The following is an 18,804-nucleotide window of genomic DNA, read 5'->3' as shown; positions in this document are numbered from 1 at the left end:
AGATAAATTGGTAAACGTAAGTATGGAGAAAAGTTCTCCACTACCAACCTGTGTCAATGAAGTCTGTGAGGACAGACGGGAGTAGAAGCGACTGGCCTTCTCAGCCACGCCCTTCCCTGCTGATAACACGCTGCTCTTGAAGATGTCAAGAGTTGGGGTGAACAGAGAGTCCATGGAGAACGATGAGGAGGAGGAGGGAGTAGGTGAGGACGGGGACACCAAGGATGAAGGCCTCTCCCTGACTTTGGTACAAACACCCAGGGGAAGAGAGGGCGACGTCCTCAGCCTCTCTTTGGACCTGACAGGCAGCGGGAGGTGCGTGTTGGAGCGCAGCAAGGTGGAGGGTCTAGGCGAGGTGTGAGGCGACGAGGCGGAGCGAAACAAAGGGCTCGAGGGGTTCTGCAGGTCCATGCTGGGGGTGCGGCTGCTCAGGGGACTGTTGCCATTATTCATGTACATCTCAATCTCCTCGGCGAGGTCGCGTCGGGCCGTGGGCGTGTCTCCATTCTCCTGATTGCACTCTGCGGCATCGGAGGACATCAGTGACAGGGGATCAAAGCCCTTCTGGATTCCTGTTCTGCTCGCTGTCCCAGCACTGCAGCTGACACTCCTCTCCATGGACCCTCCTGGCCTCTCCGCTGCACCGCTGCAGCTGACACTTCTCTCCACACCAGGTTTCTGATTATCAGTCTCTGCCTCTTCTTCTTCTACACCGTGCAGTCTGTCAGCAGCTAGGTGATGCTGCTTTGTTGACCCTAGTTGAGGGACGGTTAGCCTTAGACTTCCTTGTCCATCTGACAAATCAAGAGATTTTGGCCTCTCTTTCTTTGGCAGACCTCCACAAAGACTGCTGTTACTAGATGGACTGGAAACCCGCATGAAGCCATTGACTGTAATGAAAACACGTGTCAAGACATTCAGCTCCCATACCGTAAGACTACAATCTATGGCTTTTGAATACCATCCTAAGATAGTCTTATAAAACCTACCTGCTCTGATATCTGTTGGCTTGCAGTTTCTTGTAGAAGGAGAGATGCTGCTGCCTGCAGCCTCAATCTCAGGTGCTGAATAGTGAAATTAAAATGAAATCAAATTATTAAGGCGATAGAAAAATTAAAACATATCTGTGTGCATTTGGCAAAACCATCCACACCTCTAAAATGAGTAGATGGCAGCTGCTTAGTTCCTTAGAGGACAGTGGTCAATCTTAAAATATCTTGCATTCCATCCCAAAAAATTAAGTAACTCTGCTGAAACGCCCACAGCAATCTTTGATGACCATTGATCACAAAAGCGTGAACAGGGAATACATCAAACATGGCAAGTTGTAATTAGGCACAGCATTCAACCCAATACCTGTCATGCAAAGAATCACCTGCTTACGTAACACATTCATCCATCAACAGTCTTTCTCGGGAACATCTAGATATAACAGCAAATGGACGAGTGGAGAATACACTACACCCACACTGCCATATGATCCCCCAGCTTTTAGAGAGTGTAGCTTTTAGAGGGAGAGCATTCCTTTTGCTGCCAGTAAGCTGTGATTCACTACCAGCAGACATGGAGGCTAAGTGTCAAAGATTAGGGATAGAATCTGATCCATAACTCACTGGACTGCCTCGGTCCTTTGTCTTCCACCGATGGTGTGTTGTCACTATCTCTGGTGCACATCCTCTCTTCCTCTTTGGATAGTGAATCGTAGCCTTGGTCTGACTGTCCACCTGGAAAAGATAAGAGGTTTTACTCTCCTGTTGTATTTCAAAGTCAAAGTCAAAGTCAAAGTCAGCTTTATTGTCAACAATTCTACATGTGTTATACATCCAGAAATATCGAAATATCGTTTCCCGCAGTCCCACAGTGTGACATGTATACATTAAACAAAACAAAAAGGGCCTAGATAAACGTGGTATACATAAAACAAAACAAAAAGGGCCTAGATAACCGGGGTATACAGTTTAAAATGTTAATAATATGTTCTCTTTTCTAAGTTTCCTCTTTTAGAAAGAACTGAGTGAATCAGAAACAAGCTATTCTTGGATTGCTTCATATGTGACAAATTATCTGAGAGTTTGTCTTCAACAGAGTGCAGTCATAGTCCCTACAGCTCACATCACACAGCACACCCAGAATAGAAAAGCAGGAGCAGCAAGAGAGGAATGGACTCTTTGAAAAACGTCATCATGTTCACAAGGTCGAATACATAAAGGTGTACAAAGCTTGTTATCCTCACAGAGTTTCTGATTTATACAGTTGTTTTCTGCTAAGAAATACAAAACTAGTTGTAAGCCAGATTCACATCCATGGTATTGTTATTGCAAGCGTTTTATCATACTGATAGACAGCTATAAACCCTGTTGCATTTACTGGCCTTTAACTATTAGTCAGAATGTGAGGCAAAGGACAAAATAATAATCTAAGTATTGCCAAAGGAACCAATCCATTCAATGTCAAAGTCTGATTTACATGTTTTGCATAAAGACAGGACAAACTTGCATCATGCTAGCTTGTTCCCAATGTTTATTTATTCATTTGATCACAAATGGTTTTCCATTCCTCCACATAAAATATGATAATAAGAAATGTTGTGCATATTATTGTTCCTCAGCACCTGTAAAAATGTTATGGATGTGCTTATGTCTCCACAATCACGTATGACATTTGATTAGCCTTTAACATTTTTAATTTAGCACAGTGACATTTAGGTAGACAATTTTATGAATTCTGATAACTTCTAAGGTGGTGAATTCAATCAAATTACATTTTTCCAGAGTGAAGCTGAGACACGAGTAGCAGAGGTCACACAATTAACAGATGAGAGTGATAAAGTTCAAACCGAGGGAAGCTAACTCTGGTTTCCTACCTGTACTAAATCCATCATCACTGGAGTCCATTTTAGTGAAGTCCGTGTCAATGGATGTGCGCTCAGCAGAGTCATTAGCACTGTCCAAACTGCCATGACTGACTGTGTCAAGATCACTGCCGTCTGCAAGGAGATAACAGAAAAGGATGATTAAAACACATGACGTACCAACAGGATTATGAGACCTGAGCCCAGCTGGTAAAGAGCTGTGTGTAAACAATCACTGAATGGTGCTGCAATCGTTATCACCAAATGCAAAGATACACAGATGCTTTGAATTCCACATAGCTGTAATTGGGATTGAACTACAAAGGATGCCATAGACCAAAAATAGAATCAAGGTTTCATTTATCTCTTATCTTTAACTCAAAGGAGAGCCAAATGGAGGTTGAACAAATCACATTAAATTGCACATTTTCCGTTCACTAATTGTAAAATCACTAAAGAATTATTTTTGAAATAACTAAAAGATCATGCTACTCTAAACGTAGTATACAATCCTCTATGTAAAAGGGAATTCATTCCAAATGAACTCTCAAGAACAAAAACAACAAGGTTGCAGTATGTGCTTAAAAGCCTTAAAGCATGATGTTTTCATCAGAGCCCCTTAAACAACATTCATTATGGTAATGAGAGTAGGACTGGGAATTATATGGACCTGTGTGCTGTGTCTGCTGGGGAGGAAAACCTCTTCACTCTGTTTAATGAGTGTCATTAAAGAAAACAGGGGCTGGGAATGGTATGTGCTGGAGGTGGAAAAAACCTTCTTATTAGACCAGAAAAGAAGAAACGACTGCTCCCACTGGATCATACTCATTTTTATTTATAATAATTAAAAACATCTTGTGAGAAAGATTCTATACTTTCAGTACTAATTGGAAAGTAATTATTACTGAACTTGCAATCTTAAACAAAGTTAAAACCTGATAAGTCTCAGGTAGACCAATGACTACTGGTGTGTTTTAGTGTTTTAAGGCAGTCAGTGTGGGAGTTTATGATATATTATGTCTGTTATCATATTGGGCAAAAGGCCAGAAACAGGTTATGGTTGATAACATACCATACAGTATGTGATTGATTAATTTGTTTACAAAAGAGTGTTCTTATTATTTCTAATCTTACTTATATACGACTGGCACATTTTAAATGAATAAATCAAAGTTCATATCTAACTGTGTTTTTAATAACTTAAGTGATGATTGCATGGAGCATAATTCAACAGATGTTTGTTAAAGAATTGTTTAAAAATGGAACATTTAATTATATGAATAAAAAAAGAAACCCCATATCAGATATCAGTACTGTGTGTGTATATATATATATTTATATATATATATTTAATGCATCCCAGTGTCATGTCATCATTCTTCCTACCTGAAAGCTGAGGATCTCTGTGCGGCGTCTGTTGTTTTTTCACCGCTCGCTTGAACTGGAGCACACCTAGGACCACGTTCTTCAGCTTTCCCCACAGAAAGTATCCTCCTCTGGTGGTGGAGGGCCACGTGCTCTCCAACACCGCCTAGAAAAATTACATTTTTTTTAATTTAAACGAATCTGTCTGACTTAAGAGTCAGGTCAGTTGGTGTATTTCATCCTTATGTGGATGTACAGTACATACACCCACCTTGTTGTAGTACCCATAGGTGATGGCGTTGGGTTGAACTCCAGCTTTCTTCATCTCAAACAACACCTTGACAGCGAGGACTGGCTGGCTGTGCTGCCCACACAGCTGCAGCAGCACACGGTAACACACCTTGGACAGAAGACACCAGGATATTAAACTTAATATACAATGCTTAATGTGTATATAGTTGTGTGATGTCTTAAACAGTTTCTCACCTCATCTGGAGCCTGCAAATTCTTGTCCTGCATTTTCCTCAGCACATCGTAAGCTGTACGCAGAGCCCGCACCTTTGAGTGACAGGTGTCAACAAAGCCTGGGAGGCAGATGAACCAGAGGCCATAGCAGTGGCGCAGCAGACACTTGGACCACATCTGAGGCATTGAGGAATAGGTTTTGGCCATCCTTTGAGCTGATTTGATCTCCTGAGAAAGAAAAAAACATCACATGTCGGGATCATTTATCATCCTCTAGCAACCCCATTGGCATTTTGCATTAACGATTCTCGTCACCATGATTGTGGAGAAGGAATGCAGCAGTAAAATGAGCTAAAATCTTAAAATAACAAACTTAAAAAGAAAGAAATACTCTCAAATAAGTATCAGATTGAACAATAAAAAGGTATGTTGTGTTTTAAAATATCAAAAGCTGATAAAAGACAGGGAAAACAGGGAACATTTTAGTCTTTAGAAATTGTGTTTATAGATCAATAAAACCTTCTTCACCTCTAAGACTGAAGCTCATTTTAAAATTCTCACTACTCTAACGGCTGACCTGCTTAGAGCGCCTGAAGATGGCCGTGGGGCTGGCTGGGCTGCTGTGACGCGAGGTCATGCCGGCTGAAGGAGGATTTGGTCCATCCAGCGGCTCCAGTAGCTCAGCGTTCAGCACAGGGAATCCAGAGTAGCTGCAGAAAGACATACAATCACTCATTGGCACATAAACTGAAATAGAGAACAATCCAACATGAACAGTGGCAAACCGAGTGACAAGCGCAATAGTTTGTCTGACACCCTGTGAGCTTGAACACTGACATATCTATCCTAAAGCGAGGCTCAACATAATCACAAATCCCTTAAGCAGTAACAAATTCAGAGACATTTTACGGTATGTCTCTGCTTCGGGAGCTGCATTGTGTGCACCCAGGGTCGATGAGAAGTGCGTGTCAGACAAAAGAAACAGCCCATCTTAAGAGATTGATCTGTGGTACCTATAGCACAGAGGATGCTCCTCTCCCTGTGGTAGTGGGGGCAGCTCCGGAGGGTTGACGTACACCGTGTGCTCGCTGCGGTGGGATTCATCTAGCTCCATCAGTCTGGTTTCCTCTGGTCGCTCACTGTCCATCTGGATTTCGAGAGAAAAACATATTTGTCATTTTCCCCTCTGTTTTGTCTTCTCAGCTTTCCATGAAACACAATGCAGCCTGGGGGCTTTTGGGCATCTGATACTGTCTGGGCCCTCTGATCAGATCAATTATGAGGGTCACTGAGGACAAACAGATGTCAGTAATGAGTCCATCTACATCAGAAATATGGCTCGTGCCCCATTTCCATTTATCTAAATGGCAGTGCCAAGTCTGGGGGTTGATAATATGTTTCCCAAAAGACTGAATGAATCCAGGCTGCAGTGACCTGGACAAAATGAATGCCATGTTTCTCTAGGGACATGAAACAATTAAATTGTACCACTTTGACAGCAGTGCTTCATATTAAACTGCCACATTTTCTTCAGCTCAGAAATGACAGATCTACTATATGGAGAAAAATGTAGAAACCTTTGCCTTCCTGTCTGACTTAGCAAAAAGACAACAGTAGCACTCCTTTGTGTTGCATTACAAGGTATAGCCACATTCTCTTTTAGGAGAAAATCATGACAGAAAGCTTTATGGGAGATCATAAAAAGCCTGCTATGCTGATGTGCACGCACTTGGCTTATCGGAATCTATTACCAGCTTATCTTGGACACGAGCGTCACAAAAACGTTAATATTTTGTCAGCTGCTGAATACCCAGTGCTACTGCGTTACAGGATTTATTCCACTCAGTCAAGTGGATGATTCTGTCAGCTAACTCTCTTTGACCCTCGCTTCGATTCTGCTGTGCCCTTCCTCTTACACCCAAGAGGTCTTTCTCAATCACACACTCTTTGTCAACCTCAGCAGCATTGACGCTGAATGAATCAATGCTTCCACTTCTCAATAACAACCGCAATGACCACTTTAACAGGAGCTCCTACTCTGTGTGCAGGATGTAAACGTGACTTCCTGATTGCACAAGTTTGCAAGAACAGAGTTGTTTTTTGGAGGATAGTGCAATGTTTTGTCTTTTTGTATGTGTTACAACACATGTGTGGGCAGGTTGTGTTCAAAGCTGTCAAATCCTCAAATGAATAACCCTCTCACTAACAATTAGCAGGACAACATCCTCTGGGATTTGTACAAAAAAAAACATTTTGACAGCTAAGGATAATCGCCTCCGTCTTTCTCTGTCATTCTTCTGTGCTATAATTTAGAGAGACTCTAAGTGCATAGTCATCTCAGTGAAAGGCGAGCACAAATTATTCATTCCACTGTGTCAGCCTAACCTCAGAGTCTCGAACAGTTCGGCATGACCTCTCTGTGCTTCATTATGGCACCTGGTTCAATAATGCAGATTGCTGACACACACTGACAGCTAATGCACATCCTCACATCCAAGATGTCTCCTGCACTTTTAGCTCCACTCCCTTCCCCTCACTTTGGTTTATTCAGTACAGAGAGACAAAATACTCTGGGCTGAGTCACGCGCCAAGAACAAAGGAAAACACTTACAGCTAAAAAGGGAAAACTGTTTTAAAAAATAATGAATTTCACAAACATAAAAGCTTCAACACAAGCTCTTACCTTGCCTCCAGTGGTGTATAGCTACCAGGCAATAGGCCATGATGACAAACAGAGCAGCAGAAAAGACAAAAGGCAGAGAATCAGAGAAGAAGAAGAGGAGGGCAGTAGTAGAAATTGCAGAAAATAAAACACAAAATAACTTGAAGTAGCTGAGGATACTATAGATTAGGAAAGCTCAACATTGATGTTCAGACCAGGCTCAAGGGAGATGCTTATTACAATTTAAATGTATTTGTTTATTTCGATTAGTTCCTGTTATTTACTTATTAAGGCCTTCAAATTAAACCAAGACCTTAATTAAGACATCCTAATTGAGAGGACAGCAAGTGATTAATCTTGCCTCTAAATGCCTCAGCTGTGTCTCCTATGGGACCAGGTGGAGGCCTGACGATATATATATATATTGAGGAATGTGTTCCTACTTGTTTTGATGAATTGTCTCTGACACAAAAAATCCATAGTAAAGATTTGCTCCCCACCTTATCAACACACTCATCAAAGAAGGCCAGGCTGGCGTCTTTATCACTGACGAAAGAGCACTCCTCTATGAAACGGCTGAACATTTGAGTCTTTGTCATGAGGGAGTAAAACCTTTGGTGGGAGCGGTCTCTGCTCTTGAGAAAACCTGTGGCACAAAAGACATTATGTATTGACAAACATGACATGTGGGCATTGATATAAGATTACAAATGATCGTACATTTAGTCATCAAGCCGGTTTGGAACGTTAGCGGGGTCAACATGCAGGCTTAACCAACATTTACAGGAAATGAATACTGTGATGTGAAACAATTTGTTCTTGGCTGCTCCGCTTGCATAAGAGCACACAGATGTGAGGGGACATTGTGCTGTTAATCATGGCCGTTTCTCCGGTTTGTCATCCAAGCCTAATTTCCACTGAGGCTTCGGCTAAATCACTAGAGTCATTTCAGCTGTGATTTAGGCCAAACTTAGATGAAGGAGCACTCAGACCTTAACCCCCTGTCCTGCTTCAGCCCTGAATCATGTATAAGCATGACAAAAATAGCTTGTCAGCGTGTTTTTGTGATTGAATAAGGTAATTGCAGTTAAAACTGAAGTGTACCTTGTATGTCGAAGAGGGAACTGGCATCGGTGGTCTTTTCAGAGGGGGCTTGTGTGATGGGCAGCAGGCAGGAGCGGTAGCCTCGCAGGATGGCTGCCATGAAACGCAGGAAGGCCTCCTGGATCTCCAGTTCCAGAGTGTGGAGGCTCTTCCCCCCGTTGAGCTCACTGTCAGTCACTGTCTGCTCCATATGCACATCCTCACGGTTCAGCTGACCACCTGAGGGCACACGACAACACATTATGTAGAACGCATGAGCACATGAACAACAACAAATATGCTCATTTAAAACCATCGAAATGAAGCACAAAATATTATGCAGTTATTGTTTTTTTAAACGAGCACACAGCTCTGATTATACATAACTTTGCCAAAATGACAGTTATTTATTTTACCTTCTAAAATGCATTTGGCATAGTGAGAAAAATAATGCTGACATACTTTCTGACAGCTTGACTGCAAAAACAACCAGCATAAACTAAGCCAAGGTAATTTGTTACAATGCTAACTTGATGATGTTTAGCATGTTTATGGTTTACCATGTTCAGCGTTGTATTTGAATGTGTAAGCAGGACAATATTAATAATAAAGTACAGCTGAGCAGGGGTAAAGTCATTAGTTTAATTTACCTAAAGACCAAGAACTGGACAAACGAATAAATAAATATAATATAAGGAGTGCTGTGCCCATTTGGCCGATTGCTTCTTTCTCTAGAAACCGCTCGAGACACTTTCACACTCGACACTGTACTTCCTTGGGTCGTCTCAAATGCACCCACTGAAGTGTGAAGTTGATCGGATAAACGGTTGTCAAGGAATTAAATGGACAGCCTTAAAGACAAAGACTTCTTGTAACATGATAACTCGAGAGAAAAATCTGAATTCATTCTAAAAGCTGTACTCTATTTTGTGCCAATCATTCTCAAAAAGATATGTATTTCCCGTGATAAATGGAGATTTGGTGGTGCTAAAGGAAGCTATAATCATCATAAAAAGCACCCTACTGCAGCCAGAGACAATGCAATTCACTTTGCAGGTATTTGCAAAAACAAATACAATTTTAGATGATGGAACTGGAAGATAAGTTAGAGATCACGAAAGATTACAGTCTGTATTGAATGACTGTACCAAATGTCATGGCAATCTATTACAAAGTCAGTAGTATTCATCCTCTGGGGACCAAGAGTCTGTAAACAATATTCACTCTGAACCAAAATGGTGGAACAACAATGCCAGAGAGCAACACAGCTTTTAGCAAGCAATTCATTTTTTTTTTAATACGTATCGTGATGTATGACAATTTTCATAATTCTTTTAGTTCAGCTAAACCACGGTGTGAAAGCAGGAAACATCAGAGATAAATGTTAATCGGCTGCAATCAAAGAGCTTCTTCCTAGGCTGGTAATTCATTTTAACAATGTTTAACCATCACAAAGGAGAAAATACATTGTAGGGAAGAGGCTGATATTTCTGTTTTTATAGACCCTAATACATTTAGCCACTTGATATGCTGAAATTTGAGTATAGGGGTGAAAGCATTTCTGGGAATTGCAGTAAATGACTAATCTAAGTACATCTCGATCAGGCAGGTGGAGCAGGAGCGGATGAAGACTAAATTACACTTCATATCTCCTGGGATGCACTAAACATTGTGGTTTCATATAGCAGTGTAAGCATTCAATGAGTTTCCTGTAAAATGGTCTGTAAAGGCTGGATCAACAGACTCAAGATAAATTATTCATCAATCCAAATATAAAAGGTCACATCAGCATCAGACTGGACTCACCCTCAGTGAGCTGCTGATAGATCTTATTCAGGGTATTCAGAAGATGTTTACAGGCTCTCCTGGGCAAGATTTTCCACGTTAAAGCCTTCTTGTCGTCTTTTCTGAAAGCACAGCATATGGTTTTCATTAAAGGGGAGGACAGTCAAGAAACATTGTAAAAAGATATAAGGAGGGAGACGGATTAACTGACATCAGCAATGACAACAGCTTTTTAAATTGATGTGGGAGACCAGCATTAACCCAAATGTGCTTTTGTGTATAAAGAACATTTCACATTCCAGCTCATATCACATAAGACGCTCTCACTGACAGTTACAGATAACCTTGGGAAGACCTTTCAACATCAGACCTATAAAAACCTAAACCATGGGTAGATTATTTTTGGCTGGGTGTTTTAAAGTTAAAGGTAGACATATATCACAGAGAGGTTGAAATTAGAGGGGACTTACTGGGAGATTGTGTTTGTGTCCAGATCCACGCAGCTGATGTCAGATGGGGGCACATAAAGGTCAAAGTATCGAGAGTCCACACCCACAATGAAAGGGCAAGGACAACTTAGCACACCGGCCAGAGCCAGCGGGCACAGAGGGATGTACGGGCACGGCCAGTGGAAGGGGAAGATCATCTGAAAAGGATTATCAAAAATTACAATATGATCGATTCATACACGAGACACAAGAGATTTAGTGAGATCCTCATCAATCTTTCTGATTTCTTTAAATAATACATTGAAAGTCTCTGCGATGGCTCCCTGTGAGCTACAGAATCAATACAAAAACACTTTCATTGGTTTTAAAGCTCTCAATGGTCTTGGGCATAGCTTTTTATCGGATTTGCTTTTAACCTATGAGCCCTCTAGAAGCCTCAGGTGTTCTGATACTGGCCTTTTCATCAGACCCAAAGTGAAAACAAAGACAAACTCAAGACCCAGCTTTTTAATTTGGCTTTCAACTGAATTGTATTTTATTCATATAGTATTCTTATTTTATTCCTTTTTATTATTTTTATTACATTTTTGGAGTTTTCTATTATTATTTTGTTCCTGATTTTTTCAGTCCTACGTTTGTATTAAGTGCTTTTAAAATCAAAAAGCTACGTGTTACTCTGGTTATACCTACTGTAGGAAGTGGGAGATAGTAATTTTGTATAAATTGTGGTTGGTTTGTGAAGCACTTTGAGTTAGCTTTGTGTATGAAAAGTGCAATATTAATAAAGTTTGATTGGATTTGAAATGACTTACAGACACGAGGGCCTCTGTAACACTTGTGAGCACAGCTGGGCGCAGGGAGTGAACCAGGATCTTGTGCTCGGTGACGGCCAGCACCAGCAGAGTGGCTGCATTCTTCGGGCCCAGATTCAGCAGTAATGTGGACAGACTCCCACCACTAAAAACACAAATCAAACAAATGGTTTTAAATTAAGAATTAATCAGATATAGTATGTATTGATGTAATAATGTGGTATGTTAGTGATGTTTCTTTACCTGAGAGGCAGTGGAGAGGACACAGGTTGGCTCAGCATCAGACTGTCATGTGGAGACAGCTGTGGAAGACACACAGGAGGGTGTTAGAGCGGGAAGGGATTAAGCTCACAACTACAGCGTGATTAAATACATTTTAGTCAAACAAAATGATGCAAGCATTCAGATTTGAGGACAATTTCACATTTTGAGCTCACCTGCACTAGGATGCGTGGTCTCTGAATCGAGGGGAATGGCACATTTTGCATGAAGTGAGAGATGTGCCTGCAAGTAAAATAAAAATTACTCAACTAAGCAATAAGGGCAAGACAAAGACATTTGAAGCAGAGGGACTGACAGACATCAACAAAGAGAATGAAAACAAATCTTACTTTTCAATAGGCAGGGCATGTGGGCCAGAGATGGAGTATCTGTAGAGGAAAGTGAGAAAGCTCCTGAAGGACTGGAAGAAAGGCCAGTGGGAGAGCAGACAGATGCTCTTGTTGCTGTAAACACTCCGGCTCCCATCAGACCCCAGATCAGAGCTTGGCATGCCGAGCTGCGAGCGCTGACGCTCAGACAGATCCTCCTCTGAGAAAGGCTCATAGAACTGGATGGCCGCTCCGTACACCTGCAAGCAAAAAGATCACAATGTAATCTGATCATCTGAATAACAAGTATCCAGAACAAGCACAAGAACACAGATAAAAAAGACTTGCCAACATCCTGATGCAAACTTCACAAAGTAACAAGCTGCAGCAGTCACAGGTCCATTGAAATAACTTATTAAGGTAAGCTGTTGTGGCTGCTTCACAAGAGAGTTTTCATCATAATAAATCAGCTAAATCTTCTTATCCGTCCTTTGATAAATAAACCAAACATTTCAGGCGTAAAGTAACAGGGGACTCGTCTGCAAACTAGAGGTTGCAGGGAACAACAGTGAGCACTGAGGCAGTCAGCGTTTAAAACTTATGTGACAGCCCAAGTGGTGCATGAGCTATCCATTATTCAAAAGATGAGCTGCAAAAAATATTTTATGCGGCATTGCTTTCAAAGACTTGAGCCTTTTAGTATTCCAAACACAGCCCTTAGAACATTTTTGATTCCAGTCAAGGCCTGAAGTTCATTACAATTGTCTGGTTTTCTACGAAAAAGTACTGCAGTTCATCAACACACTAATCCATGAGGGATTATAACGTACAGGGAGGAAGTTGGAGAGGCTGGCTGAAATGATGCAATTAAGGGAGAATTTAGGTTTTGAAAAGCAGAAATCTAATTAATGAATGATGATGTAAATACAAGTCGCAGGTCTCTGAACAGAGTGGTGGATCCTTGTCAAAATCAGTATGAATGTTTTTGTGTGTTTTGCAAAGGCAAAAAAAAAAATGTCATTATGAAAAGGAACATGATTATTGGTAACACAAATGTAAGGAGGTTGTTTTACCTTTTCTCCAGAGGCACCCGTCAGTACAAATGTGGAAAAAACAGGCAGGGAGTGTTTGGTGTGTGCTGGCCAACACTCGACCGTTGCCCCCATGGGCAGGCAGAACATAGGCACGGACTCGGGCAGTGGGAAGGACTCATAGTCCTCTTCAGGGTACCTACACAGCAGACCTGGACACCAATACACAAAATACTGTATGAAACAGTTGTCATAACTCCATTGTATTTTCATTTACAGGCAGAATACATTAATGAAATGCCCTCGTTGAGAATTCTTAAGCACTCATAATACAAATTCTGCACACATCTTTACCTGCTTTGTATGCGATTGTGTTCGCTTTAGCCAGAGACTTCTTGTAACAAAGGTAGACTGAGGATCCCCACTGGAATAGGAGAGAAGACAGATCAATCAAAACCTGCATTATTCATAAAGACACACTGGAGATGTTATTGTGTTTTCAGTGTGTTAACCAACCATGCTGCTGTTGAGGTTCTTGTCCACCTTGCAGAAGGTGTGGGGGGGCGTCTCCCCCTTGCCGGGGATGATGATGCAGACATCAGTGACGGCCAGTGAGGTGTGAGGCTGGCTCTTGGCTGCACGGCGGTAGGTGATGTAGATGCGCTGTGACGAGGAGCTGCTGATGTTGGCGGGGCGACCTGAGGGTGTGGTCTGGACGATGTGACATCCAGGTTTCAGTTTCTCTTTCCACTCATACAGAATCCTGAAACCGAAAGACGTGTTGGGTACGTTTGAAACAAGAAATCTTAAAGAAATATCAGTGGAGTGCTCTGATAATGTATTCATGGAAGAGATATCAAACTAGAGGATGTGTTTAAAGCAGATTAAAGTGACCCAAGGCAAAGAAGCGATTAGTGGTGCTTGCTGAGTAAAGGGTCAGTGACTGAGGATTACTACTTACCCAAGATCTGTCAGTGGGGGCTTATCTCTGCCTCGTTTGAAGCACAGGAATATCTGAGGGCCCCTGAGGCTGGCTGCATTGAGCTCTGCAGAGAGGCCTGAGGGGGTGCTTTCAACACAGGTGAAACCCGGGGGCACCTCTTCACCCAGGGAGCGGATCACCACAGCTACGTCGGTGATGGGGGCGTTTGGTTTCACAGACTTGGGACCGGCATCATCAAAGTGGAGCTCGTCCTCCAGAGGCTTGGATGAGTCGGTGAAACCGGCAACCACAAAGTAGTCGGCTACACGAGGCCCCTTATCCTCCATCATTTACCATTCCTACACTGTGGGCTGAAAAGAGAAGGGCAGTGAGGAGGGGGCTTCCGTTATGCATTTGAATGATACTGCTAGCTGTGGTCTTTCTTAAAAACAAAAGAGAAAATATGCGTTTGCCATCAGGAAAGTACCTCTCTGAGCATACTGTATTAATTGTCTCCCTGTATCAACACACAGACCGAGAGTCCATGCAGCATGTAAAATAGACATACGCTTTAACAAGTGCATACTATATTACAGAAACATCAGTATATAATGAGAGCATCTGGAAGCATTCAGTGGGCATTCCTGTCTGCAAAAACACCATATTTCAAAAAGAAATATGGGAGGGCTTAAGACCACTGACCTCGCTATATGCCATGACCGATTATGTAAAATAAAACACATGCCTTTGTAGAAAGAAAAAAAAAGTGTGCAGAAGGGAAAAGTACCAGAACAATAACAGAACATTGGTAAATGAAGAGGGGGTGCATCGAAGTGCAACGAAAGGTTGTTCTGAGCTCTCAGCAAGGTAATAATCAGACAACATAAAATTCTGCGCTCAACAATATCGGGAAAAAGAAAGGAGTAGAAGTAAGTGCCTGTGAGTCAGCTTGTTATTCTAGCTTCATCACAAAGCCTGGAAGCGCTCTCTGCTCTGTGCTGGCTTATTGTGCTTTTGCTGAAGAGCCTGCTTTATCTCCCTCAGCAGGGCCTCCACACTCACCAGCACACTGATAAACAGCTGCCTGTTATTGCCCCACTGGGATGTGAAGGAGTTAGCATAAAGTTATTCCCCTCCTGTGCGCTGGATGTGTCACCACAAGGACTCCTGGCACACGAGAAGCTGTGGCCATATCTCAACCACTTAGGACTTTGGCTTTAAAGCTAATGGATGTGTGTGCTGTTCCCTGACTGGACGAGTGATGGAGCAGGAAGCTAAGCACTGCTTACAGGCTTACGGCGTAAAACTCAATGCTAACATGAAAACATGGGAAAAAAGGAAGATAATCTATAGTAGCATGCACATATCTGAGCCTACCAGGAACCATAACACTATTCAGAAACCAGTTACCAACTACATTTGGAGAAATATGTTCCTGTTTCATAAGCCTGCTCATTTGCTCAGTACATCAGAGTTGTCTTTCATAATCATGAATTATCATCATAAGGTTGCCCATTAAGTTGCAGTGTTGTGGCCTACATGTGTTTATGAGTGTTCTCCCTGATTAACTGGCTGACAGCTGTTCAGATGAGAGGTATTTTGTGCTCTGCAGTGTTGAGCCCTGGGGATATAACTGATGACTCAGCAAGCAAAACTGCAGAAAATGCTATATTTATATAAATATATAGTTGCACTTATAGATAAAACAACTAGTTTTATTCATATTCACTCTTTATTTTTATTTGTATACTTATAATTCAGTTTTTATGAGCTGTACCATCAGTTTCTGAAAAACTGAAAGTTCTGTTAATGTTTACACTTACAGTAGGATGTGATGTTGTGTTTACCATTGATGCTCATTTAAAAAAGGTATTCTTTTATAACCTTTTCATGTTGCTCCATGAGTTAAACTTTTTTCTAGCACTTACAAACAAGTGGCACTAAAGCAATTTTACTGAGAAGAGTAATATTAAAAGACACCTTTTTTTAAATGTTCCATTTTGGTGTGGCTATAAAAGAAGACAAATGCTGTCAATTCCTATTATATCGAATTACTATTGAAGCGTTTTGACAGCAGATGATGTGAAGAAAATATACCACGTCACGGACTTCATATATGTGGATCAGCATTCCAAATAGATGAATTTACGTAGTTGGCAAGTATCATTTTGAGGATTTGTATTATTCAGGTAGAGTCGCTTAAAGATTCACAAACGTTCTATCGTCACTGTAAAAGCTTTCACTCAAGATGAAAATGCTGTTAAACACAACGGTTTTGATAAAGTATGAAAATCAACTGGCATATTTTCACTGCCAACAACCAAAGAAAACATTTCTCTTTTCCGTAGCTCCCTCCTTCTTTCAAGTGACACATTACTTATGCCAGTCTGTATAATACCTCCTCTCAGTAGGTATCACATGTATGCTGCTAAATATAAACGCGATGGCATGCTGGATGTGTCGTTTAATACTTGGAAGGTTCAGGATTAAATATAGATGTAATCTCTAGCTCCAACTACGACTACAGTACATCCTCTGCATCTATTCCTCCCCCTCAGGACTCGCATGCCCAAAATGATATATAATCCTTGCCATAGCAACAACATCAAAACTGAACTAAAATTGTGAAAATGCTTCCCCTCTAGTGCTGAAACGAGCTGGGAACATGCAAGTTGTCTAACAGACCGGGTCGCTACCACAGATAGATTCTGTTCAACAGATACACCTAAAATTGAACAACTATAATAATAGTTTCTGTCTGTATTTATATCGAGTTAACTGTTGTCCATTAGTATCTGAGCTTCATATTGCTCTGCAGGCTGCACTACAATAGAAAGTTAGCCTATAACTGTCATTGTGTTGTTTGTACACAGTATTATATCTCTTCGACTGTTCAGTCCATCAGGCTAGATTAAAACACATGTGTCTTCTTTAATCCTTTGAGACCTGCTTCAGTGAAAAAAAGCCTATTAATAAACCTGACTCAAACACTCAATATTTCATTTTTCTACATAATTTTCAACTCTCTTCCTGCTCAATTATTGTCGAAAATCCTATGTTAGGCCATGACTGGAAGTGAGTCACTGAAGGCCTCCCCACAAACTGCAATCTTTTCATTCACAACTGTTTTTTTTTGTTTTGAAAGCAGCACAAATAAGGACACGGCGGATTTCCTCTTCTTGGCAGCTACCAGGCCAACTTCTCCATTGCACTAATGTTTTTATGAGTCACCTCCATCAGGATGTTTTGCGATTATGACAGATTGATGATATTTTGTACCACTTGAGCCATAATGTTCCCAACATTTAATTTCACCCTGAAGGAGCCAAGCACTTTGATTTCCTGAAAACATTACATTTCTGTATGTGCTCCAAGGGCTTCATTTAAAAATATTGCTACCTCTTGGTTGCACCATTGATGGATAGAAATAAAACCGTAGTATCTAGGGAAACATTAGGGACTCGAATAAAATCTCAAATATTACGTTTATTTTGGTTCGCAAAACCAGTTTGTAAAGAACTGTCAGTTTTGACAAAACTGTTATTTGACAATAAATGTGTGATACAATATTTCAAAATGCTTTCTTGAATGAAATGAAATTCTATAAGCAATGGGAGAAGTTTCAATTTTGTCATCCACACCTTTGAATATTTCATACATGAAGGTTTATTTTTTCTACATTTTGCCCCAAATAGCCATGCAGGATTTTGAAATGTATCTTTTAGATTTAGATTTAGCCTCTCTTTACACTGCATGCAATGTTGTGATGTGATGTGAAATCAAGGCCTTTGGCTTCTGCACTGAGCATCACAGTGTTGTTGTAATGATGACCCCAGAGACAGAGGCAGGCTGCTGGACACTCAGGCTCTGCGGGGATTAAAGGGTTGTGCTAACAGCAGGAGGGCATGGAGGATGGGCAATTTGATCTGGAGAGGGAACCACCACCACATTTCACTCAGCATCTGTTCCCTCTTAGCCATAAAGAAAACCCCTCATCAGCCATTTGCATTCCTTATGTTTGACAGGGGAGACCCTGGCTGCTCAAAGAGGAAACCACACACGCCCAGGATAAATAGAGCAGAACGATGGAGGAGAAAATATCCCAATGTGGTGCTAGAAAACATGCAAAAGAACCCTGCATTAAAAGCTTGCAACGTTGCATTTTATGCAATGCTTATATCTGGTCTACCACAAATCCAGCAAATGTGCCTTTAAAAAAACACAACTGACTGTAGCGGCCACAATACTACTGAGGGGGTTTCTCCTCTGTCCACATCACAAGAAGCCATCTTATGGAGCATCTACACAGAATGCAATAATAAGAGCCTCCATTACTTCTTTGTGATTAATTGACGCACAGTACATATAATAAATAACATTAAGCCTGCAATGCTCATTATAAAGCATTACAATATTATTGCTAGACGACACAATAATATAATATGTTAACTGTGTCGGTCAGTAGTCAATCTTCCAACACGAAAATAATCAATCAAAGACCTCGTTTGAACCGCTAACAGACACAATCACAAACAAGATGACAGTATATAAGAAATAATCGAGAAAAAGACCTTCATAAGCGTGCGGGCGTCGTTTGTTTTTATTCTTAGTAAAAGAAGAATCTACTCACATCGCGGAGATGATCAGTCGAATATGAGCCTGCGTAGAAACAAACCCCAGGTGTCTGTTGTAGGAAATATTAATCCTCAGTGGTTGTTTTGACTATTTGTATCACTGTCTTAATGTTTTATCGTAACAAAAAATAAAATGTACAGAGGACTGGATGAAT

The 18,804-nt window shown here is 41.1% G+C and overlaps 1 protein-coding gene across 2 annotated transcripts in view; it reads right to left on the bottom strand.

Annotated features, from left to right (window-relative positions):
• dennd4a (DENN/MADD domain containing 4A) overlaps positions 1 to 18,804 on the bottom strand; it is a 24,129-nt gene extending 5,325 nt beyond the window's left edge. Inside the window, exons 1-23 of one of the 2 annotated variants that reach the window (XM_034141342.1) lie at positions 18,646 to 18,804; positions 14,055 to 14,386; positions 13,610 to 13,856; positions 13,448 to 13,517; positions 13,136 to 13,305; positions 12,084 to 12,322; positions 11,910 to 11,976; positions 11,716 to 11,774; positions 11,473 to 11,617; positions 10,682 to 10,857; positions 10,233 to 10,333; positions 8,448 to 8,666; positions 7,844 to 7,989; positions 7,365 to 7,385; positions 5,695 to 5,828; positions 5,259 to 5,391; positions 4,703 to 4,909; positions 4,488 to 4,616; positions 4,238 to 4,382; positions 2,864 to 2,986; positions 1,614 to 1,724; positions 990 to 1,064; positions 49 to 890 (exon numbers count right to left, since the gene is read on the bottom strand). In XM_034141342.1, coding sequence (XP_033997233.1) covers positions 49 to 890; positions 990 to 1,064; positions 1,614 to 1,724; positions 2,864 to 2,986; positions 4,238 to 4,382; positions 4,488 to 4,616; positions 4,703 to 4,909; positions 5,259 to 5,391; positions 5,695 to 5,828; positions 7,365 to 7,385; positions 7,844 to 7,989; positions 8,448 to 8,666; positions 10,233 to 10,333; positions 10,682 to 10,857; positions 11,473 to 11,617; positions 11,716 to 11,774; positions 11,910 to 11,976; positions 12,084 to 12,322; positions 13,136 to 13,305; positions 13,448 to 13,517; positions 13,610 to 13,856; positions 14,055 to 14,365 — 3,870 coding nt within the window. In that variant the 5' untranslated portion in view covers positions 14,366 to 14,386; positions 18,646 to 18,804. The remainder of the gene's footprint in view (positions 1 to 48; positions 891 to 989; positions 1,065 to 1,613; positions 1,725 to 2,863; positions 2,987 to 4,237; positions 4,383 to 4,487; positions 4,617 to 4,702; positions 4,910 to 5,258; positions 5,392 to 5,694; positions 5,829 to 7,364; positions 7,386 to 7,843; positions 7,990 to 8,447; positions 8,667 to 10,232; positions 10,334 to 10,681; positions 10,858 to 11,472; positions 11,618 to 11,715; positions 11,775 to 11,909; positions 11,977 to 12,083; positions 12,323 to 13,135; positions 13,306 to 13,447; positions 13,518 to 13,609; positions 13,857 to 14,054; positions 14,387 to 18,645) is intronic. The other variant, XM_034141343.1, reaches the window with a different exon arrangement.

This window comes from Trematomus bernacchii, unplaced genomic scaffold (genome assembly GCF_902827165.1).
Source record: "Trematomus bernacchii unplaced genomic scaffold, fTreBer1.1, whole genome shotgun sequence".
In the NCBI taxonomy this organism is placed as follows: Eukaryota; Metazoa; Chordata; class Actinopteri; order Perciformes; family Nototheniidae; genus Trematomus; species Trematomus bernacchii.
Note: the sequence above shows the minus strand (reverse complement) of the source record. Positions and strands in the feature narration are given on the sequence as shown.